General features: G+C 34.3%; 1 protein-coding gene across 2 annotated transcripts in view; it reads right to left on the bottom strand.

The window, feature by feature from the left end:
- Positions 1-26,154, bottom strand: part of NCAM2 (neural cell adhesion molecule 2) — a 273,942-nt gene that overhangs the window by 15,274 nt on the left and 232,514 nt on the right. Inside the window, exons 15-16 of one of the 2 annotated variants that reach the window (XM_071433666.1) lie at positions 22,320-22,500; positions 7,430-13,380 (exon numbers count right to left, since the gene is read on the bottom strand). In XM_071433666.1, coding sequence (XP_071289767.1) covers positions 13,265-13,380; positions 22,320-22,500 — 297 coding nt within the window. In that variant the 3' untranslated portion in view covers positions 7,430-13,264. Of the gene's footprint in view, positions 1-7,429; positions 13,381-22,319; positions 22,501-26,154 lie in introns of those variants that run through there. The other variant, XM_071433665.1, reaches the window with a different exon arrangement.

Genomic DNA, 26,154 nt, shown 5'->3' on the forward strand with positions numbered 1-26,154 from the left:
CTTCAAGGAAAGAAAATTAAGATATATTAATAACACTAATCCTAAAATGTAATTTTCTAAGCTGTTGGTCAGGAGAGTAAAGAATGTTTAGGAATGAGCCATTCAGAAATTATTGGAAATAAACAGTTCTGATGATTATATATAGTACCTGATTAAAATCACAAAAAAACCCATTTCTTCTGCATAATATTTTCCAAATTATAAAATTCCAGTAAATTCAAAAAACATAAATTTCATTAATTAATAGCAAATAATACCACATCTTAATATTCCATGACTAGGAGTATCAATAAGCAGCCTAAGGAAAATATTTTCAGTGTTCAATGTGAGCATTGATATAAGTTATCTTTACTGCATTTCAAATACAATTAATTAGCAGTGATGGTAAGCAGAATTACTGAAAGATTTAAGAGACTGGCAAACCAGTATTTATTCTTGTAATTTTCTGAATTAGAGTGAAAAATAACTTAATTCAAATTATTTAATCTGCAAACAGTTGCACGCACTTAGTCTTAAATAATTTAATATGGGGGAAAATATGCGTATCGTCAAATGATTATAGGGTCAGGACCTCATCTTGTTTAGTCTTGTACCTTGAAAATGCAATCATACACTTCAAAATAAAAATATTCCACACCTGATCTTGTTTTCTGTTTCTTGCTTTGAATTTTGAGAGCTGATGTTTAGCTAATTTTACTTCATTACAAATCTCAGGAAAAATACTTTAATGTTTTGCCTCGGTTGATATTCCTATGTAGCAATGTTGTAGCAATGCTACAGACCCTTTGGAATAGTTTGATTCTCAGGTGTCTGTGAATTCAGATGAGGCTTATATAGGAGAGGATTTGTATCTGATCATTGTCTAGGGGAAAAAAAGGCCCATGCACCCAGCTAATTCAAGAAGATGCCAAACCAGCTCAGCTATTGGACAGTGACAATTTCCTGGTGTGAGACTGTGCCCAGTAAACCCCAGGGGAGTGGAACTGCGTGAGTTTGGCCCTGGGTGTTGCACATCAGCATTGCACTCCCATGCCCTGGAGTGATGCCTGAGCCAGCACCACTCACTGGGACATTTCCATCTGCTGCTCTGCCTGTTGCCAAAAAAAGAGCAAGATTATTCTGACCAGAGATTACTTGAACTGTTGTAACAGACACCAAACAATTTCATAATGTAATATAATATAAATATTTTAACTGGGTTACTAATATCATCATCCTCCTCTTTCTCTTCCAACTGCCCTATACACTATAGATTGTTTTCAGATTAAGCACAGATTTTCATGTTTTTGCTAAACAGTTTTAATGATAAAATCTTTACCACTTCAAATGTAATTTGAAAGTTATCCTAAATCAATAAATATATATTCTTTGTCTAGTCTTTGTTCAGAACTCTAAAATGAAAAAGTAAAAACTTTTTTCAAAAGAAGGAGAGCCTTTACTTCTTAAGCAATTGACTTCATTGTCTATTTTATGGGTTGTTTTATTTTAGAAATGATCTTCACAATGTTATTATACCGCAAACTAGAATTCAATGTATATACTTCCATGGATGGATAAGCAGAAAAACAGACATATTATTTCAAAGTTATTTTCCTTTGTTCAGAAGGACTCTAAAACCACTACACAAATTATAAAAATAATGGTGTATCAATGAAATGATTTATCATTTATGCATTCCCCCATCAGCAATGTCAAAACTTGATGTTTTAAATTTTTATTTTCTTTTTTAAACAACAGCATTCATATTTAAATATTATACTTTGTGATACGTCTTTCCAAACTTATTTTATACCTATATCCACCCACATATTTGGTGAATTCCTTTGTAACCTTCAGTAATTTTTTTTGCCAGTATGAAATGTCAGAAAATACAAGTAGATATTTAATTCCAGTTTATTAAAAAGCTCATATATTTCAATTACTGTTATTGTTATAATACCAGTAAATTTTATAGTCAGCTTTAGAGACCTCATACAGTGAGGTCTTCTCAACCATCAACTAGAATGTGAAGGAGAAAAATTAGGGTGATTTAATCCAAATTTTGAAAGAAATTCAGGGTTTTTTTACTGGTTTATTTCTAGGAGTTTTTTTCTTAATAAAGTGTTAAAAAGTTTTTATTATGAAGAGATACATTTTTCACTACTGTGAACAGCACTTTCAGCGTCCTTGGAACATTGTGAAATGTCAAGGTTCTCATTCTAAGTGATCCAGGGGCAGAAATGACTACACAGTATCTTCACTGGCAAGTGAAGGGAATGTTTACAGTTGCAATATTGCTCCTTTGTTTTGCCATAGTTGCCATAGTGGAACACTCTGTTTTTTCATTTTTAGTTTTCCTTGTATGGGTGCTGCATATTTCTCCATCTCTTCATGGCTGATGATTTCCTTTACATTCAGCATTCCCCATCCTTGCTACTGTTCTACCAGTCCTAAGTAATTTTTGTCCTACTTGAAACCCTTTTGTTCTTGCAGATGTTTGTAACTCCGATTTATTAAAATTGTCAACACTTTTCCAACATTTGTCTCCTTTCTTTCCTGCGCCCCAAAAGTGAGAGTAACGTGGCCAAATCCAGAGGTGAGGTGAGGAGCATGGCTGTGATCAGCCTTCTCACCTGTCTGAGGATCTGATGTACTTCTGAAAACAGATAGAAACTGGACAGCCTTGTTCTTTAAATCTACCTGTGTTACGGTTTATCTTTCATCTTAATGAAAACATACAAAACTAATTTTTTAGAAGTTTATCTGTGGCTTAATTCTGTTCTTTCTTGAATTGCTTTGATTTTGTACCTGCCTATCCGCTCCCACCCAAGTCAGCTGTAAAACTGGTCCCAATAACTCTAAAAGCAGATGAAGGCCTCTCCTCACAGGTTTCAAAAATCATATCCTGATATATATGTAATTTCAAAACAATGTGATTTTTTTTTTCTTTATGTGTTACGACATCAACAGAAGTTTTAATTCTGTGACAGGATGAAATATCAATTTCATACTACAAACAGCCTTCCCACCAACTTTGACAAGCAACTATGTTATCAAAAAGTGTTGCCTTAAATTAAATTAAATTATTATATTGTTATTGTTATTATAGTTATATCAAAGAAGCTATTTTAAATATTTGGGTTTTTTCCAGCTTTCCAGTATATATCAAACAAACTCAAAATAGTAGTTCTACTTTGTGCTCTAAAATAACAAAGTATTTATGCATTATATACCTTTTTTTTCCCTAGTTGAACACAACGACTTTAAATCACAAAAATTCAATGTTAATGTGAAAGAATCAGTTCTTAAAAACTTTTTGAAAATGTTTATTGTATACCTGACTTAGTTATCTAACTATAGAGGACCTTTTAAAACACTTCTTGTTAAAAAGAAAAAAACAGGGAAGTACAAGTTCCATAGTTCTGTATGAGTTTTAATTGTAATTTGTTAAAAATATGCTAAATTGAAAAGGATATGTTTATTGAATACACAATGTGGCATAAGTAATGTAACACCTTGACATGACGATGAAGGAAACTGACAACTTTAAAGATACTTTTTTCACCCACTTCTTCAAATAAATGATCATCAATGAATGGAAATATGATTTAAAAACTTCCAGAAATGTAAAAAATAAACTAAAAGAAAGCCAAAAGCAAGTTTCTACAAATGTCATTGAAAGTTTTGGCAATATTCAATTTCTTCTTATTAAATAAGTTATGTTATTATTTCTAATAATTTCTAATGAGATAATTGAACATTTTTTCAGCAATCATTACTTGATGAGAACGAGGAATGAAGAGCTTTGGTAAGTAAAAAGAAATTTTCCAGTGAATAGAACTAAGTGAAAGGATACATTTTCTGGACTCTCAAATGTAAGTTCAGACTAAATTCCTGTAAGGTTCTGCACCAGACACTCTATGGGAAGCAGGTCAAAAGGGAGAATCTCCATCAGTGTATGTGTGTACAGAATCAGAGAACGGTTTGGGTTGGAAGGGACGTTAAAGCTCATCTCATTACAACTCCCTCTAGACCAGTTTGCTCAGAGCCCCAGCCAACCTGGCCTTGAACCCTTCCAGGGTTTGGGCATCCAGAGCTTCCCTGGGCAGCCTGTGCCAGTGTGCAGCTCTGCTTTACATATGGCAAAATAAAGGTTTTGCTTCTGCACAGGAAAAAAAACATGCAACATTAATATATTAAGACTGATGTTAAAGGGACCTCTGTCCTCTGAGGTGACAGAATTTCTCTGTGCTCTTACAGAATCACATTGTATATATTTAATTACTGCTACAATAAAATAGTAATTACAAACTTTATAACAAGCACTCTGTGTGATCCTGGGGGTTGGATAAGGGGACATCCAGATGTCCTTTTCCCACCTTCAGTGATACTAAGTGTTGATGGGCAGAAAAAAGCACGTTAGCAACTTCTTGCGCATTATTCCCTTCCCGCCTCCTTAGAAGGCATGGAATGAAGTTAAGATGAAAGATAGATGATTATCCAAACCTCCCTTTTACAGTAATTTGAGTTTTAAAGGAAAAAAAAGCAATGCTGTAAAATACTTATCTAGCTTACAGGGCAACACCTGGCTGCTTCAAATGTATGGTGCAGAGTTAATATACATGTTTTTCCTTTCTTTCAAGACAGTCAGAAGATAAAGTAAACTGCTCTCAATCTAAAGGAAAAATTTGAAAATTATGATCTAACTAGAGGGCGAAATTGAAATACTGCACTAGGTCATGGCAGGAAAAAAACATTCTTGTTTATCAAGCTGAACTACACTTTTGTATTGACCCTTAAATATATGCCCAACCATGTTGGTTATTTCTGCACTGCCTCTGAATATTATCTTTGATTTTATATCTGATCTGGAACTTTTCTTAGACTCCAAGTCTTACAAAATGTGTATACTTACTCAAAACCTCTAAAAAGACAGAAAATACAGGTCTTAAAATTCTTTATCCATTGATGAGCACCAAAAAAATCATAATGCAGTACCAAAAAATTAAACAGCTCTATACAATTTTCTACCAGTTAACAGCAAAACAGTGGCAGCCCATGACCAAAAGAAGTAAAGAAGCAGTGATCCCTCCTCGCTACCCAAAGAAGCTCCAATACTTTGACTGCCAGATCCAGAGCTGCATGACCTGTTTTTAGCAATTTATATCGATAAAAGTTTTCTTTTTAGCCAGGTAAGTGCCCAGAAGCATTATGTCTTCCTTCAAATGAAATAAACAAATCGTTACATTTGCAACATCAGCTTGCAAGAAATCATTGGGATTCTATGCAACATTTACTGTGGGACTGTTTGATGCAAAAGAGAATGTGACAGTAAGGTGCATTCTTTTCTATCCCATTTCTTAAAGCAAAAAGATGCTAACAAGGCCAGAATCGACATTAATTGTAATGCTTTTCCTTCCTGAGTGGTTTTTCCTCTGCTAGGACAGATTCTGCTGAAGGGCAGTGGACAAACACATGGATGTGTGCTCTGAGCTGCTGGACTGAGTAATGTGTTCCGACAGATACACTTGACACACAACTTTGAAAAATAAGGAGACATTACTACTGGCTTCCTCTAAGTTTCTCCTACTCCTCAGTGACAGCTCTTCATTGTGTCCCCATCTCAGATGAAGTCTGAGCTGCAGTAAGTCAGGGGAGCCTGTGGTGCCACCGGGACTATCAGTTACAAAGATGTGAGCTACTGAAATAAGTGTGTCTAAAAGGTTGTACTTTTCTGATGCTTATCTAAGTGAAGGAGTTTTTCTTCATTATGGCTGAGGTCCTCTTGCCAACAAATTTTCTGAAATGGATTTTTGCCTTTAAATTTTACAGGAAAATGTCTTGTATTATGAGTCTCTCAGGATACTGAGTAAGTAGGACTTGAATTCACATTTCCTCTAATGGCCTTTAACAACATTTTTCATAGGAAGGTGTCTTAATAGACATAAATGCAATAGCTAAGTGTAAGAAATGCAGTGTAAATAGCAGCTTGAGTATTTCTGGCAACAGTGTTTTGTCTGTGGTCATTGAGGAATAACAAGGGAAAGGACACTAAAAACCCTTTCTTTACTACAAAAAGGATTCTGTGTTGTGAAAATGTTCTCTGGAATTGTCATTTACTATTTTTTTAAGCAAAGTTTTAAAAAAAGAGATCCTTTGCATAATCAAACTATCCCTAAGCAGACTTCAGTAGCATTTCTAATATGCCTAAGTTATCCATTTACAGCTACAGCAGCTTTTTCCTTGTATTTACTCAGTCATCATAGTAAAGGTATTTTTTTAGCATTGTCTCCTTCCATGGGAAGCCCCAGAAAACATGCAGGCAGAGAGATCCCAGTCCTCCTGTGCCTTGAGAGGGAAAGGCTGCACTGTGGGCTCATGGCATCAGCACTGCTCCCAGGTTTTGGTTTTCAGTAGATTTGGGAAAATAAGTTTCTGTGTCCCAGTTTCCTCCACTCAAACTGACAGCAGATTTACTGAACACGTCTCTTGGAGGAGTTCCTAAGAACCTCTGCAGATTAATTAAGATTGATGTGAATATTGAGAACATACACTTAAATGTGGTTTCAGTACTGCTATTACATAAAAGGATAAATTATTTTAATTGCTTCATTTAGGAGAATTCAAAACCATGCTGTGCATATACCACAGAGACATGGGAAATTTTTCCATCTTTATAGCGGATGACAACCCTAAGTAGAGTATTGCAGCCAGGAGATCTGAAAAAGAGTCAAACTATCTTAGGATTTGATTTAAATTGAGAAAATATTTCAAGTTTGACAGCATTTTCTATAAGACCTATGTAAATTCAAGCACAACAGTTTTAAGAAGTAATACTCGGAATATTATGTTAAATATATAATTATTTTATAGCATTAGCTACAAAAAGAGCAGTTCAGTATTATAATGCTGCCAGTACATGGTGCATTTTAAAGGTTCAAGATTTAAAAGGTTCAATCACTACAACTGCAACTTCCAGCAGAGTCCTGCTTGGTAGGGCAGCTTTTCCCAGTATTAAAACTTCCTTTGGGGACACAACTTCAATCAGGCAGATTAAATCAGAATGGATCAAGCTCACGCTGCATATTTATACAGACAATGCACATACTTGTTTCACTAGTGCAGTAGCATGGCAGCCACCTAATATGAGCAAAACTTAAAATTCATGAATTATAATTTTAGTGACTTTGATGATTGTGGTGGAGTGGGGATTTTTGTTTGTTGGGTTTTGCATTTTTCTTTTTTTTTTGGTTGTTTTGTTTGTTTTTTTTTTTGTTGTTGTTTTGGTGTTTTTTTAGTTTGGGTTTTTAAAAATATTCACTATTGGGTAAAACCCTATACTTAAAATGCAGATACAACGCAAAAAATTATCTCTGCAGATACAAAATACATCATGTAGATAATACAAGAAAAAAAGAGCATTTATCAGCAATAAAGAAAATACAGATAGTAATGCTTTAAGTCAGTTTTCTTTATTACAAAAAATGAAGACAGGAGTTGCATGAACTAAAGTAAACTTTGAACAACAGATGAAAGACACACTAAGTAACATATATTTCTTGATATTGTGTTTGGAAAGGTGCTGAGGGACATCACAGGTACACCATGCACACGTTCTTCAGGGAAAAAGCAGAGATGACAACAAGTGTTGCATGCATGAAAAAAATCAGTGGAGCAAAATGGTAGTGAATTATGAACAAGATAACAATAAGCAATGTTTCACAAATTAAAATTAAGTACTTTAAATCCAGATTTTTTTCCTTGCCTTTCACACTGTTTTTGAAAACAGAAACTTACAGATGTTGCAGTGTATTCAATATTTTTAACAAAATTAGCTTTTAGTACATTGTATGGATTTTCGTTTGTAATTCTGTTGGATGTATACACTGAGAAAGATTTACTTTGCTTCTATTATGGGCATTAAATACATGCATTAAAGTTAAAACTTCATGTAAATGAAATATACCCTGGAAATTGCCTCTACAAAAATATTAAATGTGTAAAATAAACATACAGAACTATTAATTGGAATATCGTACAACATAATATTATGGTGGCAAGCATTACTACCACAGCTACTTGGGGCTTCAGGCCCAATAATAAATGAACAAAAATGGATAATCCTACCTCAGTTTCTTGCTCTTGCTGTAAAATATCTAAACTTAGTGCAGCACTCAAGGGCACAGCTTACATACAGCTACTGTTTCTAAGCAGGCAAAGTTGGTTGACCTCTACACTTGGTATTTGATGCCATCAGCTTTATATTAAGATGTCATTGACATTAAAGGGAAAAGGTGATTTTCCATCACTTATACATTATGTCTGAGAAATAGATAGCAATGGAAAACTGAACATTCCTTACATGCCTGAAGAAAATGAATGGATAAAGTAAATGTGATGAGCATAAAGGAGCCCTAAATGTAGGAAAGATTTCAGTGACGTCATTATACACCTCAAAAGCTACATTTCTCTATATAATATTCAATTTGCATCCTAAAAGTAACATTTTATTTTTTTTCCTTTGCTCCTAAAATTCCTGAAAAAATAAACATTCAGAAATTATCAACATACTGGACAGCAGATAGAGAATTAGCAACTAGTAGCACAATCACAAATTGTATACAAATCTCCATTATGTCTTAAAAAAAGAAACCTCAACAACCTCAACAACTGTTTTTGCGGGCTTAATTAGTTAATTTTACATTTGCATACACATTTGAGTGGTGCCTATGCAGGTTTCCATGATGGAGACAGAGTACATGGTAAGACCCTTAAAACTGACTGAGAATTGGTCATATGGTCATGTGTACAATTAAATCACCATATCTGTTAATCTTTTAAATAAATATTGTTCAGATGAATATAATATTTTTTGCATCAGTGCTTGGCCTTATAATTTAACAAAAAAAATTAAATCAAATTTTATTTTGTTATTTTGTAATAGTATGTTTTGTACACCTCAAAAACATTCAGAAGTTATATTTTATACCCAAGGTATGTAATATGTGTGTCTATTTCCTGGGCAATATTTTTCCTATTTAGAGGGACAGCAATTTATATTCTAATAACCTTACAGTAGTTAAAAAAGGATCACATTTGAAGTTGCATTATGTAAATACTTTGATTTGTGAACAATTTGTAAGTGTTAGGAACTTGTCAAAACTCTGGAAAGAAGAAAGACAACAAATAAAATCTGATTAGGAAAGAAGCCAGCCTTAGACTCTAAAGGTTGTAAATCAGAACATTTCAAAAATACTGTTCCTTAGAGATACACTGCTATATCACAGAATAATCATTACCCCTTTTAAGTTTTCTGTAATTTGGATTTAAGGCACAAGCTCAGCATAGCATATTTTAGGACTTCAGTGTTACAGACAGTTTAATATTAGCATTTCAAAATATGTGACAACGTTAAAAAAACTGTAATATATTACACTGTCAGTCATAAGACCTAAAATCCCTTTTACAATTACAACATTTAAAGGAACAAATTTACTTATCTAACATTTAAATACTAATGTCAAAAGTAAATTGAATTCAATTTGTAAAGACATATTTATAATTTTAATAGAGTTTAAATTAAAATTTTAAGCTGGTCAGTCTATACCTATGAATTATAATTTAATTTGAAAACGTCTCTGTTCATTTTTTCCTCATTCTTGTCTGTAGGAAGCCAAGATTTCAAAATCTTTTAAATATTCACGAAGATTGCACAAAATACTGTGAAATAATCTTGTTCTCATTGTTTTTAAAGATACAATTATGAAATGGTCATAAAGAGAACTACAAACAAAGCTGTATTAGTCATTCATCTGAGGAGATATATGACAACCCAAGGACATTATTCTCTTCCACTTTTTCTTTCTCATTACAGAGGTTTTGGGTCACTGCCCAGAACTGCCTGGCTCTGCAGTCACATAATCCCCACAATATTGGTTTAAGTCATTCTCTTTGGAATTTGATGGGAAGAGAAGGGCCAAAAGGAAAAGATCACATTCAAAGTACTTGATAACCTCAAAATACAAAGCACAGAATAATTTAAATTGGAGCTGACCTAAAATTTCTCTCACTTAACAGAGCAAATTTATCTAGTTCCCAGCTGAAGCTACTATCAGTTGGAAAAAAAGATAAGTGATCCAAATTTGTCTCTTTATCCCACTGGCATTGTGACACTGAGGATAAAAGACAACTTGCCATTCATAATGTATATTTAGCTTCTAAAATTTCTCAAGGCTTTTCATTATCTCCTTCACAGTATGTTTGGAGAGCTCACAGTCGATCAGTCTCTGAGCCCTAATTCCTATCTTGTCTTCTTATATACTTATCTGCAATGTTAGAATGACTTGCTAAGATAATAAATTTATAGCCTGTAAAGAGCTCTTCAAATGTCTTATTGGAGTAGAAAAATGATATGGGAATTTTCATTTTTCTGCTTTTCTGCATACCTGTAGTAGTGTCCAGTCTTGCTTTATTAAAAAAAAATTAAGAACAGTGACAAGTATGCAGAAAGTGAAAATATATTAGACAACATTTAGTAGAGTAACATCAAGGTTTCAAATTTCAGAAAATTAGGAAAATTCTACAAAATAAGGAAATACTGGGATCAAACTGTCAGTGCAATCTTATAAAATCCTATTTTATTTTTCAGTTTACGAGACAATATAAGTGTTACTCAAGACTCTTTAATCCAGTGGTAGGTGCTCATTACTTTTGATTGGATCCGCAATTTTATTTTCTTTACTGTTCAGAACAGCAACTGTGCGTCCCCAAGAGAAGATTCTGTTCTCTCATGTGCATGCAGTGCCTGTCTAACAGTGGGATCAGAATGCAAAAGGGATGGGACTGCAAAGAGGAGCCCCTAGAAAGAATTTGCTGCTCCCCTGGACCAAAAGGGAGTCCCAGTGTTTGTGCACCACTGAGCTCCTGCAGACTGAGATCTCCCAGTATTGGCTTTTAGTATGCTTGTACTGTGGGTTTCTTTCCCCCTTAGCATCTACTACAACACCTACTTAGTAAATATTAGCCAATCACCACTTCTTGGATGGTAAGTACAGATATCATTGCCATTTTGTTACCACAGAAGGCAAGAGTGGCAATAGTGACAGCAAACAAACATTTTCACTATCTGGATTTTCAAAATGGTAAGAGAAAAAAAAGAAAACCTCTTGCAGAAGTTCCTGCCCAAGGTGATTCTGTCACTAAAAACAAATTTAGTATTAGAAACAGCATTTGTCCAAGTTATACTCAATTGAAAATATGTTCTCAGATCTGAAAGTTTTTGGTAACTTATGTGTAGCTAGCAATTCCAAATCTGTTGTAACATAGTTAAGATGAAAAGTTTCATTTAAAATATCATCTAGCCTTCATTAGTTACATCTCTTGGTTCAATAAGCACTTAATCGTTTAAAAAAATAGATAGTATATATTGGAAGAACACCTATACAACTAAATTACAAAGCCAATATATGTATTAAAATTTTTTTTATGCATGGAAAAATGGGCTTTCACCTGAGTGGCCCTAAATAGGAACCCAAAGTTTCAAGTCCTACAAAATTAGAACAGAAAATGTCTTTCTTTACCAAACTATGTCAGGCACTCATCAATATAATTAGTTTCAAAGTAATGTCATGACATTAAGTCCAAGTGACAGAACATAGTGGCAAGGGCCATGGATGGAACAGTGGCTTGACTTTACAGTGAGAGCTTATCTGCAGATCACAATGAAACTAATGTTTTCTAGATAGTAATCTTTTCAATTCCAGCTACTTCATTACACTAAATATGGGAATATTTAAAAAAATATTTCTATCAATAAATTATTCCATAGACTTACACACTGAAGACATCTTACTTGTGACATAGTTCAATTTTCTAAAATGATTGTTAGCTGGTTTACATGAGGATAATGTTTGGTTTTTTTTATATCCTAAAGGAAAGACTTCCAAAAAATATTTCAAAACTGGCAAAAATCATCATTATCAATATTTCTTAGAAGTAAGAAAATTCTTTAACTGAGTGAAGATATATAGATACTTAATTTTGACCAGTTGATTTCCAATTTGTAAGATAACTTTTTTTAGATCCCAAAAGGTATGAACTATAAGGAGGAAAAAATCAACATATACAGTTAATTTATCATGTTTGTTATATTAAGTAGCAATTTGAAGGGAACTGTCTTAAAATAAATATTTAATTCTGCCTTAGTTTTAAAGTGCATTGCCTTCTTGGGTTATTCTGTATGCAACAGAGAAATGAACCATAAACCTAGACAACTACATAAATTTTAAAATCAAATATATGTAATAAAATATATATATGGACTCTTATTTAATAAAATCTTTTTCCTGAGGTTTTGCACACACTGCTGCAGAGCTCATAAGCCATGCTTTTAATATATAAACAGGAAAAATGGTTTTTCCATTTTTACTACAGGTCAGCATTGAACCCCTGGAGCTTCCAAGTCCTACAGATGCCATGAAATGAAATGTGGCACCTTTGCAGTCACAAGAAGTGACTTTGGAGGGCAGGGACCTATTTTATGTGCTGAGGCATGTCAGTGGAAAGGCACAGAAAAAGTATTTTAAATGAACCACTATGAACTAAAACAATTCATAAATAATTGGTTAGGGAAGACATGCTTGTTAAAATCCATTAGAAGGTACAAAACATGTCTGTATTCACAGAACCATAGAATGGCCTGGGTTTTGAGGGACCTTAAAGATCATCCAACCCTCTGCTGTGGACAGGGACACCTTCCACTAGACCAGGTTTCTCAGAGCTCCATCCAGCCTGGACTTAAACCATTTTTATTACGCATAAAGTTTTAAGTACCTTGTATCAGGAACCAGTGAAAGGACAACTTTTTGCAAAGCATTAGTACAAAATGAAAATACTCTCCTGGAAGATGAATTGGTGGAGTACCTGGAAAGCCATATGACTGACAATGGTAAGGTAACTGCATGAATTTCTTATAATCAAAATCTAGTTGAGAAAATGGACCCAAATCATGTTGATTAAATTCAGTAAGTCAGATTCTCCATGCTCTGTCTGTTTGGAGTGTCAAGCATCATCTTTTGAGCTTGTCACAAAACTCACCAGGCTTCCAAAAAGCCTCATGAAAAATTTTGCATGCACAGACTGAAGTAATTACTCTATTTAGGATCTTGACTAGGAATGGAAATTTTGGAAGGGCTGTAGAAAAGTACAAATTTTATAAGGTCTGTTTATTTTCCAGCAAATAAAAAATTAGGAGAGAGAGGAAGAATACATATTGCTTGTCTTATCATCAACAATATAAAAACATGCACCAGAAACTGATGACTACAATGAGAGAGAAAACAGCAGCATTCAGCTGCAGGGACTGGCCTCCATTTTCACGTCTAGTAGCTTCACAGCATCTGTCTGTGTGGATAAGAATAGTTATAGAAAATCAAGAGTGTGAAAAACAAGTAAATTTTAGGGAAAAAGAGTGGAAAAGTTGAGATAGTATGAAAAAGAAAGTATCAAAAGGAAAAAAAAAGTGACAGTGGGAAAGAAAAAAAGAAAAAAAATAATATTTACATTGTGCCAAAGACAGTCGCTTGAAAGACATTACTCTAACAAAAACATCAAATTATGAGTAAAGCATAGATAAAATGGCAACCATTGAAGTACCCTGGCCAAATCTATATAGTATTGTACTAAAATTGTGGAAAAGGTATAGCTCCATAGCAGCAATATGGTCCCTGTCAGCAGTCAAAGCAGCAAACTTTTTGGTCTGATTTTAAAACAATTTATTTAAGTGCTTAACCTGAAGCATGTTTCTTGCTTCCCCTTGAGACCATTCAGCCAAGCCCTACCTGAATACAATTTTGACTTTTATGTTGGAGGTACTTGGAACTCACAAAATTGCCATGTAACACGGTCCTGTAACTATCAGAAATAGTGACTACTGACTATTTAAAGCAAGGAGTATTGGAAGCAAGGAGAAACACCAGCCTGTAGGCTGAAAGGAGAAACTAGAACTGTGTCAATAATTATACAAAAAGAAGGATTCAGTCTTACACAAGAAGGGACAAACTTGTTTATCTGTTTCTCCTTGCTAATGGCTTTATCTTTTCCCTGAATTATTGTAGGAGAGCACAATGGGCCAGCAGGAAAACTGGCTTCAATAATATGGACACAGGTCCAATTAAAATATGAATGACCCATGCAATTAACACATGCAGCTCAGTAATTAGATATTGACTTTGGCACTAGAGTGGGAACAAAGTAGCTTCTTAGACATTCACATCCTCACAGTATGTCTGCTTACAATTACAAAGTTCGAAGATATTTTTTCTACAAATATTTATATTAAAGGTTCCTTTTTTGGCAAATAATACAGTCAAATTTATTCAATATATAGTGTATTGACTAGACGTTTTTTCCAGCTACAGTGACACAATAATTATGTTGGTAGTGATTAATACCAGTGTTAAACTAATATTTTGAAAAAGACTTCAAAAGAAATGAAAATGTATAAAACCTTATATTGCAGTATAAGCAACAACCTTGGTTAATTTTTTACTTTAAAACTGATTTAAGAAATTGTAATGGAAGCAACTATAAAGCAAATGGAAGCAAACTATAAAGCCATATATAGTCTTGTATGCATAATATTTAACCAATGAATTATCTTATCACAGAAATGCCCCTGTTCTTGCACAAATATGCATGATAACTATCTTATGTAGATAACTATCAAATAGAAAAGGCAGCAATATAAATAAACTAAGAACAATTGGACAACTAAGAACAATGGACATTATTCCATCCTCATGCATATCTCTACTGTGATGTTTCCAGTGATACGTATTGTGTTCAAGCCATTCAAAATTCACAACCAATTCTTTTTAAGACTTAAATAGTTTGGTCCATGTACTCATAGAAAAAAAAACAAAAACAAAAAAACCCACAAACCCTGAACACATTAAACTTCCACATTTACTTCAATAATTCAGCTTTTAAATATTTTTAGAGGATATACCTAACCATCTTTTAATTGGCACTCAGGGATATTTTAATTAGAATGCATCATAATGCTAGCAATTAACTACAACAAATGATAAGGATTAGAGTACCATAAATGTAAAGTGTGGCCTTGCACTCCAGCATTCAACATCTAGAGTGAATTTCTTTTTTCTTCATAGCATTCAAAAAGATAAGCAAACTAAAACTCATATGATAAAAGAAAAAAATTAAATTCCTTTTGAAGCAGAAATTCTGACAATACAGAATAGCTCTTTGATTGCTGCTCCACTGATATTCAGTGGTAGTTAATGTCTGTGATATCTGTACCATAAGAATTACTTTTTTTTTTTCTGTTAACATTTTTGATGGTTCAAGCCTTTTTGTCTGTCTTTTTGATTTATATCAAATAAGTTTTATCAGTTTTAGTGAGGGATTCCTATCCCTTTTCATGTAACACCTTTAGTCTTTGCAGGGAATGGAGCAAACAGCTGGTTTTAGCCTAGAGCAAGAACATGCCCTATCACTTTCAACAATGATCATCTCCAGGATTTGATGAGAAATGGCTCTTATTCAGCAAATTCTACTACTGGTTTGAAAAACAAACCCAAATAGGTTTTGTGGGGGCTGTTATCTTTCTGAAGTTTTAGACACTAATTAATCTGATTGGTGTGAGTCCTACCAACTTTTTTCTCAAAGCAGGAGACCTCAAAGATACATTTAATCTCTCTATTCTTTCCAGAAAATAACAAAATTATTCTTCCATCACAGCAATATTGGCTGAAGAATTTAATTTACACTTTTAGCTCAGGATTATGATCTGAACAAAAGTCAGACAAAAGCCTTCATTTTCAAATTCTTATTTTGGAATTACAATATCCTTCAGCCTATGAGAAAATGAGTCAGGTAACTTCACAAGGATAATGCTGCAGCTCTTCCTTGCCTTGGGAATATGATCAGAGCCCCAGGGAGACTGACATGCCACAGGCTTTCCTTTTTCACTCCTGCATTTTGTTCTTCATTTTAGATTTAGCTAAAACCCTAACTAGTCAGATCTGTAGAGACAGACTGAGAAATCCTGTAATGCACAAAATCGTACAAAAGAGACACTAATTACCAACTTAAAATTTCAGATCTGTGGAATGGAAATTTTACCTGTGAATATCTTTCAAACTTCTTCTGTGTTTTTTCTTTTTCTTTTGTGGTTTAAATTTAAGGTGGCTGTCCAGGTTGGTTTAAGGATCAAAGGTCAGAAAATTCCAACTACTCTCTTCCAAATCATTCCAATTGTTAGAAGCATCTGAGGGTTTAATACAATATTTTGCCTACTGCACTACAGAGAATTTTACTTCTATTTTCAGATAAGATTTTATAAGGAAGTTACAGGAATGCTTTAATTTTGAAGCCCCCATTCTCTGACAAATTTAGTGAGATTGTCAGCTATGTCCAAAAGCTTTCAGAAGCCACAAACTGATGGATGTTTGTTTGTGCACACACAAACACAGAGAGGCAGTGTAGTCATAAACCATAGGCTTAAAATCAGGCTAGTCCTGAAAGATTCTACAGGCTTTTTATGGAGATTTAGACAGGCAATTTGTAAGCCACAAGTGATGACATTTGATCCTGGCTCAAGTACCTACTGACAGCCTTTATAGCTTTTTCTATGGAAAGAGAATACAAAAGAAGACTAAAAGTCCCCATAATCCCTCTAATTTAACTTTTAATGATGAAATTTCCTAGAATTGAGAATAGGTACCAAGAGCCAAATTGGGGGTCAATATGGGTTTCAATCCTGTTGAACATCATTAATTATTTGAGTGATGGGGCACTGAGTATAGTCAGCAACTTTTCTGATGGCACACAGAGGAGTGGCTGAGGAACCAGACAGTTGTGCTGCCACACAGAGGGACCTTGGCAGGCCAGAGAAATGGGCTGACAGGAACACTGGGAAGTTCAACAAGAGGAAATATAAACCTCTGCCCCGGGGTAAAACAATCCTGGTCCCCAGTTCACAGCTAAGGGCCACCCAGCTGAAAATCAGCTTTGCAGAAAAGGTCCTGGGGACACCAAGTTTAACAAGAGGCAGCAACGTGCTCTCGAGGCAAGAAAGGTTAATGGAAATGACAGCAGAGGCCTTGGCCATGCAAGCCTGCTCTCAAGGGATACACTGACATTGAGGATTGGTTGTAATCACATAAAATCCAATTTCAAACATATGAAGATATGAAATGATTTAAAATCTAGGAAATATGTTTCAAAGGACATAAGAGCTGTTCAGTTTGGAAGTTTGCCCATAGGAATGGTCAGTCAACAAAAGTTACATATTTTTGTGGTGGAGAACTGAACATGAGTGAGGAAGGTGGCTTTTTGGCTTCTCTTAGTGGATGTATGGTCAGGGGTAAGTCAACCCTTCAGAGAAGGGGGCAATGCCCTTCAGAGCTTGGGAAACTGTGCCAGGGCCCCCAGGGGGTGAAGGAGTGTGAGAGAGAGGGTGCAGCAAGGGAATATGCTCTTGGATTGCAAGAGGTGACAGGAACACAAACCTACCCTAGCTACACAGATGGGATCATATAGCATTTATTTATATCCTCAAAAGGTCACCTGATTGCTTGATTGAGACGAAAATTTAAGGAAAATACCCTTTGCCCTGAAAGAAAATTGTGGGAATCAGGGAAATTTGTTTCTGTTTTGCTGTAATTAGTAATTTTGAGTTTCTGTCTGAAAAAGCTTATCCTAGCTTCTATTCTAACAAAACACTGTCCATATAGCTCAAAAGCTCTAGTAATACATCATAAAATGTATGTACATAAATGCAAACCCAAATATATACACACATACTTGAAGCAATGGTAAGAGCTGCTTTTATTTTTCATTCATGTCAGGACCACTACAGATCCCATTGTATTTTTGTAAAAACTAATGATAAAAATCATGTTTAACATGGTGATTATCATCTTTGCTATTGGTGGTGATGAGAGAAAATGCTATGTATTATTGTCCCTCATTTGCCTCCCAGTATATGATTTAAAGTGTGGTGATACACATGCACAGAAAAAAATAAATGAGATGTTCAAGGGATTATTTTCAGACAATAAAAAATTACACTCACAGTTCATGCAGTATTGGAAAAAAACAACCAACCAACCAAAAAAACCTCAAACTACCAATATCACAAAGTAAGAAAAATAGATCCAAGAGGTTCTTGTTATATCCAAATATTTTTTTCATTTCCCCACTATTGCCCCAAGTTATTAACTTTTAGTGCAGAAGGAAAAAAAACTGATAAAACACAACTTGCAACCATTTTTAATATATCTACTGGCCTTTCAAAGTAACAGCACTGACTGGATAAGAGCCTTTGGAAAATGGCACTTTCATAAATCTGCTGGTAATTCCTGAAAATATATTTAACACTTGCAGAAAGGATCTTTTTTAGCACCCTCCATTTCATCTTCTTTTGAGATTCAGTATTAACCTGTAATATGTGTATTTAGGTTGCAACTGTAATGGTTCAGGATGACAGCAGATTTGGACACTTTTGTACCAGCTGTGGGGTACAAGGGTAGGATCTCTGTTTTCTCACTGTAGAGAAAGAGAGAAAGGGCCCAAAGAAATGGGGTAGAGTCAGCTCTGGGAGCTAATGGACTTGAGCTGCTCCCAGGGGCTTTTATGGCTGCAGAGGTTCGTGCATGCTCTCCTAATGTGGATGAAGAGCTAAAGCACGCTGCTCCTTTGAGAATCCCATAGAGCTAGAAGCTTAACAGTACAGATAAGCCAGAAGCAAATTTTATAAAACATTACAAATCAGCACTAAAAGTGTGATAAATACTTCACTCAGAGGCAAACACACTGAGGTTAGAGTTGTACCTGCCTGCAAGCTTTGCTAACTGACATCCCTAGTGAGATTTTGTAACACATAAAATACTACATTTAAGACTGTGTCACTCCTTCTCCAAGCATGAGTCTAAAATACATGTCCATATGCCAAAGTGAAATGTGAAATTCAGATATAGAATTACGACCACAAAAAATAACTCAGAAAAATAGGAAGGAAAATGGTGTAATGGTGTGTGTATATATATATATATATATATATGTATATATATATACACACACATGAATAAATATGTTTTAAGAAGGTTTTTTGCTGGCATTTCTCAAAGTCAGTGCAAGTTTCCATTGATGAACTGTTTAGAAAACCTGGACACTTTTATTAAAAGGATTACAAATTGTAAGGAACTAATCACAAATGTGAGTGGCTCAGTGAATAGATACTGTATTACAGGCCTAGGAACATACATTATGAAATAAGTAGATCTACATTTGGAGGCTGCTGAGGCCAACCACATAAAAATTTAAGGGAATGTCTGTCTCATTTATGCACCTCCCTGATGCCAGAGAGCAATTTGCAGCCTCAAGCTCCTTCCCAGACCTAAGACTATTACTGGAAGATCATCATTTTGTGCTATCATGGGATTTGACTTGCAGCCAGGAGCTGGTACTTGCACACTTCACTAGGAAGCAGAAGCTGTGGATTCAGTGCCCACAGGAGTTGTATATTCACATAAGTGGAGTTTTGGCTTCAAATTCCTGTCCCCAGGGAACACTACTTCTGCCTGATATCCAATGGCTTTTGAAAGCACAAACAAGCTCCTTCTGCAGAATTTAGAAGCAGGGTTTTAGTTCTTGTGACTACTCCTATTTCCCTACTAAGCACCCACTGAAGGACAGCCAACATGTCCTTGCTTCCATCTCCCTTCAGTCTTGCTTCAACCTCCCTGATTTATTGCATTAGCTTGCTACACTTCACCAGGGTGTTATGTTATTTGTAGTTAACCAACAAGATATGCTTGGGATAAGTAATATTCATGAGATTGCATACATAGGGTCTGCAGATTTATTTCTCTTTAAATTTAGGATCAGACACAAACACTCCAGCTGAAGTGCCACAAATTTGGGCAAATACAGATGAACACCTTCAGGAGTCTTAGAGGCTTTTCTACTAATTACATCAATAATATGAAAGGAAACCTCACTTACTGTAGCTACTGAGAGAGCACAGGACAAATGATGAAGATTTCATCCAAAAGTCTACCCAGTTTCAATCTTGTTGCCTATGTCCTGTTTAAAATTTATCTGTAGATGCCTAGCTGTTGATGCCAAAGCCTCAAACAAATAGTGCATCATCAGCATTAACTGACATCAGAAAGAATATTTCTGCTCAAACTTAAGCATTTTATACATAAACTCTATTACATTTTAATAGATTAAACTCATATTTTTGCAGCATTATGTATATATGTATCTAATGTTATATCATAGTAATAATATTATGTCATTTCAAAACAAGATAATCATGCTGACTCATGAAGACTAATGTTCCACTGATTCTAAATGTCTTTTGACATACTTTAAAAAATCGCCTACAGAATGTTCTTATGATGGGAATTTCACACTCTTTTTCAGGCTTTGAAAAAACAGTTGTCAAGGAAACTAATTAGTTCCACAATCATAATTGCAGTAATGATTCATATAAAGAAGACTTGAAGTTAAATAGTGTAACAGAGTTCTTACAAGTACTTAGAGGTTATGGGAGAGCATTGAAAGGAAAAAGCCCCTAAGCACCTATAAAACTCTTTTTAGAGAGAAATGTTCTATCTTTCTTCTGAAAATAAATTAACTAAGCTACTTTTTACTTGAATGTCTAGAGATCACCTATGGTATCATTTACTGAGGAGAATTAAGTTTTCTCCGCTACAGCAGCTATGGCAATAGTACAGATTAGTTTACATAATTATAAAATGCTAAAGTTGGAATTCATGGCAAAAGAAGTAATAATTTTTTTTCACATATGCAAAATTGAAAAGTGGCTTATCCCTTCCATCAGTAAGTTTTTACTTATTTTTCTACTTGACAGATATCTTCATTTCCTCAGGACAATGAGTTTCCCTACATTTTTTTCCCCTTTTTCTTTTTCAATCACAGGAAATTTTATTTCTGAATGATAGGAATCACAAGGCCCTGCCTGTTTAAAAACAAGTACACAGAACCTATTGAGACCCTGAATTTCAATCAAGATGCAAATCAACTTTACTTCAATTCAAGTGCATAAACAAATACTTGTACTAGAACTGGATCTGAGTCTATGAATGAATTACAAATGTGTTTTCTTCACAATAAATAAAAGGTAAGGATGCTTCCAATATTAAAATTTTCTATGGAATACTCAAACATGTTGCAGAGATCGTGAGACAAATTTCCTGAAAATATACTGGAAGGAAACTTATAATAAACAAGAAAAAAAATAGCCAGTTATTTCAAAATTTTCATGACTCATTCCAGCTCATTGGCACTGTATCAATGCTAGTCAGGTATTCAGATTGAAATACAAGTATTAATATGGTTTACATTTTAATATATTTGCCATTGTATTTATTTGGCAAGTTCTTTGTTGATTCTAATACACTAACAATTTGAAAAACGGCAGTCAGAAAATACTATGTTAGAGGATTTATAACTTGATTTTTCAAGTGGTAATGATGATAATGATCCAATTTAGAAATAATTATTAAGGATGTAGTTCATAACTTTAATTAAAAGTTTAAAATATTTTCCTCATATAATTTTCTTTAAAAAAATTAAAATTACTAATAATATTCCAGAAAATACCTTATTTTAGGTTTATTGTTAACTAAACAATTTTTCATTGTTGCATCAAAAAAAACCCCTTATATTGGGAAGTATTAAAACTCATACACTCACTCTTAACTAAAATGCAGTTTTTCTTGAATGGAATTTCAAACCTTCCTATTTACAGACTTAAAAATAAGAACAAAGTTTCTATAGATTTCAAATGTTCTAAATCAGTCTCTGACTGCTTGGTCACTATGTTAGGGTGAATCATTCAGACAATATCTAAACAAGACTATTTGAAGTCTTAACCTCATCAGACACTAAAATAAATGCTTTTATTACATGTGTAGCTAAAAGCACATGTAGAGATGGGAATTAAATGAAGAATTCTAGAAAATAACTGGCTTAACCAGACAACAGGCAGTACAAGGCAACTTGAAAAGCAGGTGTATCTTAAATATGGTATTTCTTGTTGAGTGTCATTAACAGGGTTGAAGAATCAATGTTTCTTCTATACTTAAAAATTACTTTATTACTAAGAGAAAAGTGGGAGACAGGGTCCCATTTAAGGGTCCTGAATAAATTTTTTTACTGATAATAAAATCTGGGACCTCATGTTTTTCCAGTCCAAGACTTCACTTACGTTATGCTCAACTATACACAGTGTACCCTGAGTTGGAAATAATTCATAGAGAGAAAACATGATGAAATTAACTTACCTGTAATAATGTTGGGCTTTGGTGGCATGCTGAATTCATACAATGTTGGTTCAGAATAACCCAGTCTGTTGGCAGCTGTAATTTGTACTTCGTAACCCATGGTCCACTGAAGGTGCTCTAAGATGATGTGGTCTCTACTACCCTGTACTTTTTTCTCTAGCCACTGGTCTTCCTTATCTTTCTGTAAAGAAGAAAATATTTGTTTCAATTTTCCCTTCTTTCTCTTCAATTCTCTTGTATTATTTGTTTAAAGTCTGTATGCACACGATGCACAAAGATATGGAACTTCCTTTACAGAGGTTATGAACGCTAATCTAATTTTGGAGCTCTAAGTACTTAGGCCTTTTGTAATTTTGACTACTCCTTATCCCGTTTCCACAATGTGGATTTAGAGAATTTGGTGGTCAATCCTTTTAAACTTTTTGGCTTCAATTTATTCTTTGCTCAAATACTGGGTTTTATTTTATAGAACAGCAGGCTAATCACTTATATAATAAAATGCTAAAAATAAATTATGTAAGAAGTTTATTTTATACAGACATTTCAATTACCTTTTGATCAATATTCATTCAAATAAACTTGCCATTAAACCCATTCTTGAATTGTTCATGAGTCCAGCTGTGTTTATATCACACATTAGTTATTTAACAAAATATACATTAATTGTAGCAATATGGAAACATTTTGCAAACCAGGTTGTATGAAGAATATAAACATCATTGAGAAAATATGAAGTGCTATGTCTGCACCTGTGAGAGGATACATGAAAATCTTTAGGATGGTGTTCTAGACAAAAAAGGATTCTCGTAATTTCTCCTAGTTCAGGTAATTAAGACATCTATACAACGAGAACAAATGAGGACTTAGATTGCAAACTTAATTCTGGCATTTCATAAATCTGGAGTTCTTACCTTTGCAATCGCTACTTTGAGTGCACAATACATTTAATTATTTATACAAATAGAAATTACACAATAATTAACAGGTAGAAGGATAAAACAATATATATTGTCAAACAAAAAGTAATCTTGTTCAAAGGACAACCAATAATAGTCAGCAAGAATCCATGCAATCCTACCCATACAAGACTGAGGTACAATAACATGGCTCAAATATCTCTTGAGAGGCAGGTCCTGGCCATCCATCCACTACAGCAACACAGACCCAATCAGTGGGTATAAACCATATGGGAAAATTTAAAGCCAGACAAACTTATAATACCTGCAAGTGTAACTTCTTAGCTGCACACTACTCAGCAGCTTATAGTTAGGCTCTTTGCTGAAGCATCTTGCTCTTCACTGATACAGGTTTCAGAGAAAATAGCAACTAATTTAGAGAGTTCAGGGACCAATCATGTTCTCTATGACTTACTTTTTATTTGTCCCCAGTCTACAGAAAATAAAGGATACACTAAATTCCCTTGTGTGCATTGTGCAATAATTTATTTGTTATCAGCTCTGAGGCTGAGGGTTTTTCCATACTGACTTCACCTTTTCATAAACTTTCTTGCTTTGTCTGCATTAGCATTGGTATTGTCATGTGATAGTTCTGAGAATGAGTAAAATCCAACAAAAGCTGTTTTCAGGAATATTTTCATCCAGGTGAAAATTCCTACCTGGTGCAGTGATAGACTAATGAAAAACATCAGAATGGTAGGTCAGTTAAAAACAATGAAAAAAAACCTATATACACTGGAGTAAAACCAGTTTGTTCATCATACAGTGAAAGCAGTATTTCCTGTAAAGGATATTTTCCCCATATCCCTTCTATTGCAATCACCTGAGTGAATCCACTCACATTGCCACTATACTAAACTCCTTTTATAAACTACATTTTTGCATAGCACTGCTGAAATAGAAGGAGCTATAATACTGATTGCAAAATGCATATGGAAATACTCCTTAGTGATATTAGGAATAGCAGTGTTATGTAGCACTGTACTTTAATGGCTGTTGAAATTGGTGAGGTATGGGAGGAGTTACAATAAATACAGCTAGATTTTAAAGAATATCAACATGAATCAGAAGTTCCCTACATAATTTCAGTATTGTGCACAGATGCCATGTGAATATACCAGGGAATTCCCAAGGGTTTCAGAAACATAGAAAGACAAAAAAATATACTAAAGTTGGAAACTAAAGATTCAAGCTAACACAGCTGCTGCAGAAAAAGACAGTATTGAAAACAGAGATTTGATTATATTTTGAAAAAAAAGTGCAAAAATCTTTGTGATGAATGTAATAAAGCTGCACTTCTGCAGACAGAAGAACAAGGGGAAAGGCAGGTGTTCCACAATTTGGTAAGGTGAAAAATAGTGAATGAGCTGAAGTATCACAAGATACCTCTGTCATGCATATGCTATGACAGAGATGCCAGAATTTTAGTTGAAACTGAAACCAAATGGGTGAATTGAGACAAATGAAACAAAGTCCAAAACCTGAGTGCGAAGACAGAAAAGTTTTTGAAAAGTGACAAACACAAGTTAGGAGGAAGAGAAATAAAGTGTCTGGAGAGCAAGGTGTGTTCTAAAGACAGAGATTAGATCTTCCAGAGTACTGCTTATAGCTTCATAAAGATGGAAAATAAAACAAACAAACAAACAAAACCCCCCCAAAAACCCCAAAAATAAAACCACCAAATCAAACCAAACAAACCCCAAAAAACCAAACAAAAAAAAAAAGGAAAATAACTTCTGTGTCCTTCATTATAGCTGTTATTTCAGCTATATTGCATTTTCAAGTACTTTCCCCTAAGCATAGCTCAGTAATGTGTCCATGTTTGATTTACTACAAGTGTAGAAATGGAAAAAGAGGGATGAGAACACGAATCATGGGTCTGCCAGGTAAATCTTCCCAAAAAATATCCCTGTTTAATGTAGAACACTTTCAATTGTAGCTTAAGGAGCAGAAGAGAGAACCATAACAGATCACTTTGAACCTTATTAGGTTGTTCTGTTATTAATACTTAAAATTTATAGAAAGCTCTACATATGCACAGTGTTCTACAACAAAAGGAATGAAACTTCTAAATTACAAACAGTAGTCTAGGTTGGGGGATGAATTAACATAAATGTCTTTAATAATCATTAATATCAAGCAACAAATCCGCATTTACAGAAATTGTGATGGGATCTGCAACCTCAGAGATGAAACTGTTCCTTTATTTACATCTTATTTTGTTTGATATTATGCAGAAATACTCCTTTACACAAGGCCACTGATAACCTAGCTAGTGACTGGCAGTTCTGGGGATTTCACTGCCCACTTCCATTACTCCTCAGCCTTATATTCACACACAAAAAAAATTAACTACATAAAATCCTCACATCATTATTTCTTAAATGTGTATATATTGGCTTTATGTAGTTTTGGCTCCATTTTTTTTTTTTTCATAGTATAAGCATCATCCAAATTTATTTAAGAAGGGTCTAAGAGCTAGGTTTTTAAGACAGCTGTAACCTAACCACCTAAATACCCTGACAAAAACAAAAACAAACCCACCTCCACTGAAACAAATAAATCCACAAAAACAACCAAAAACTAAACAAAACAATGTAAACTCCAGTCTACCATGGCTTGCTTCTCAAAATTGAGGGCACACCTGACAACAGTGGAAGTAAAGCCAATTCATTTTTTAGGCAGCAGTTTACTAGTCTGGAAAATACCATCTCTCTATTTAATGGTCATTCTACATTGTATCCTAAATCACATTCTCTGGGATCTCATAAAAAGTGAGAAAAAGTGATTAATCCCCTTCAACTCTTCCCTTATTCCCCATCCTCTCTAAATTGTCAAGCTGAAAGCTCAGCTCAAACAGACTTATGATGGTGGTCCCT

Source organism: Agelaius tricolor, unplaced genomic scaffold (genome assembly GCF_023055355.1).
Source record: "Agelaius tricolor isolate 1412-34295 unplaced genomic scaffold, bAgeTri1.0.p SCAF_9, whole genome shotgun sequence".
Taxonomy (NCBI): Eukaryota; Metazoa; Chordata; class Aves; order Passeriformes; family Icteridae; genus Agelaius; species Agelaius tricolor.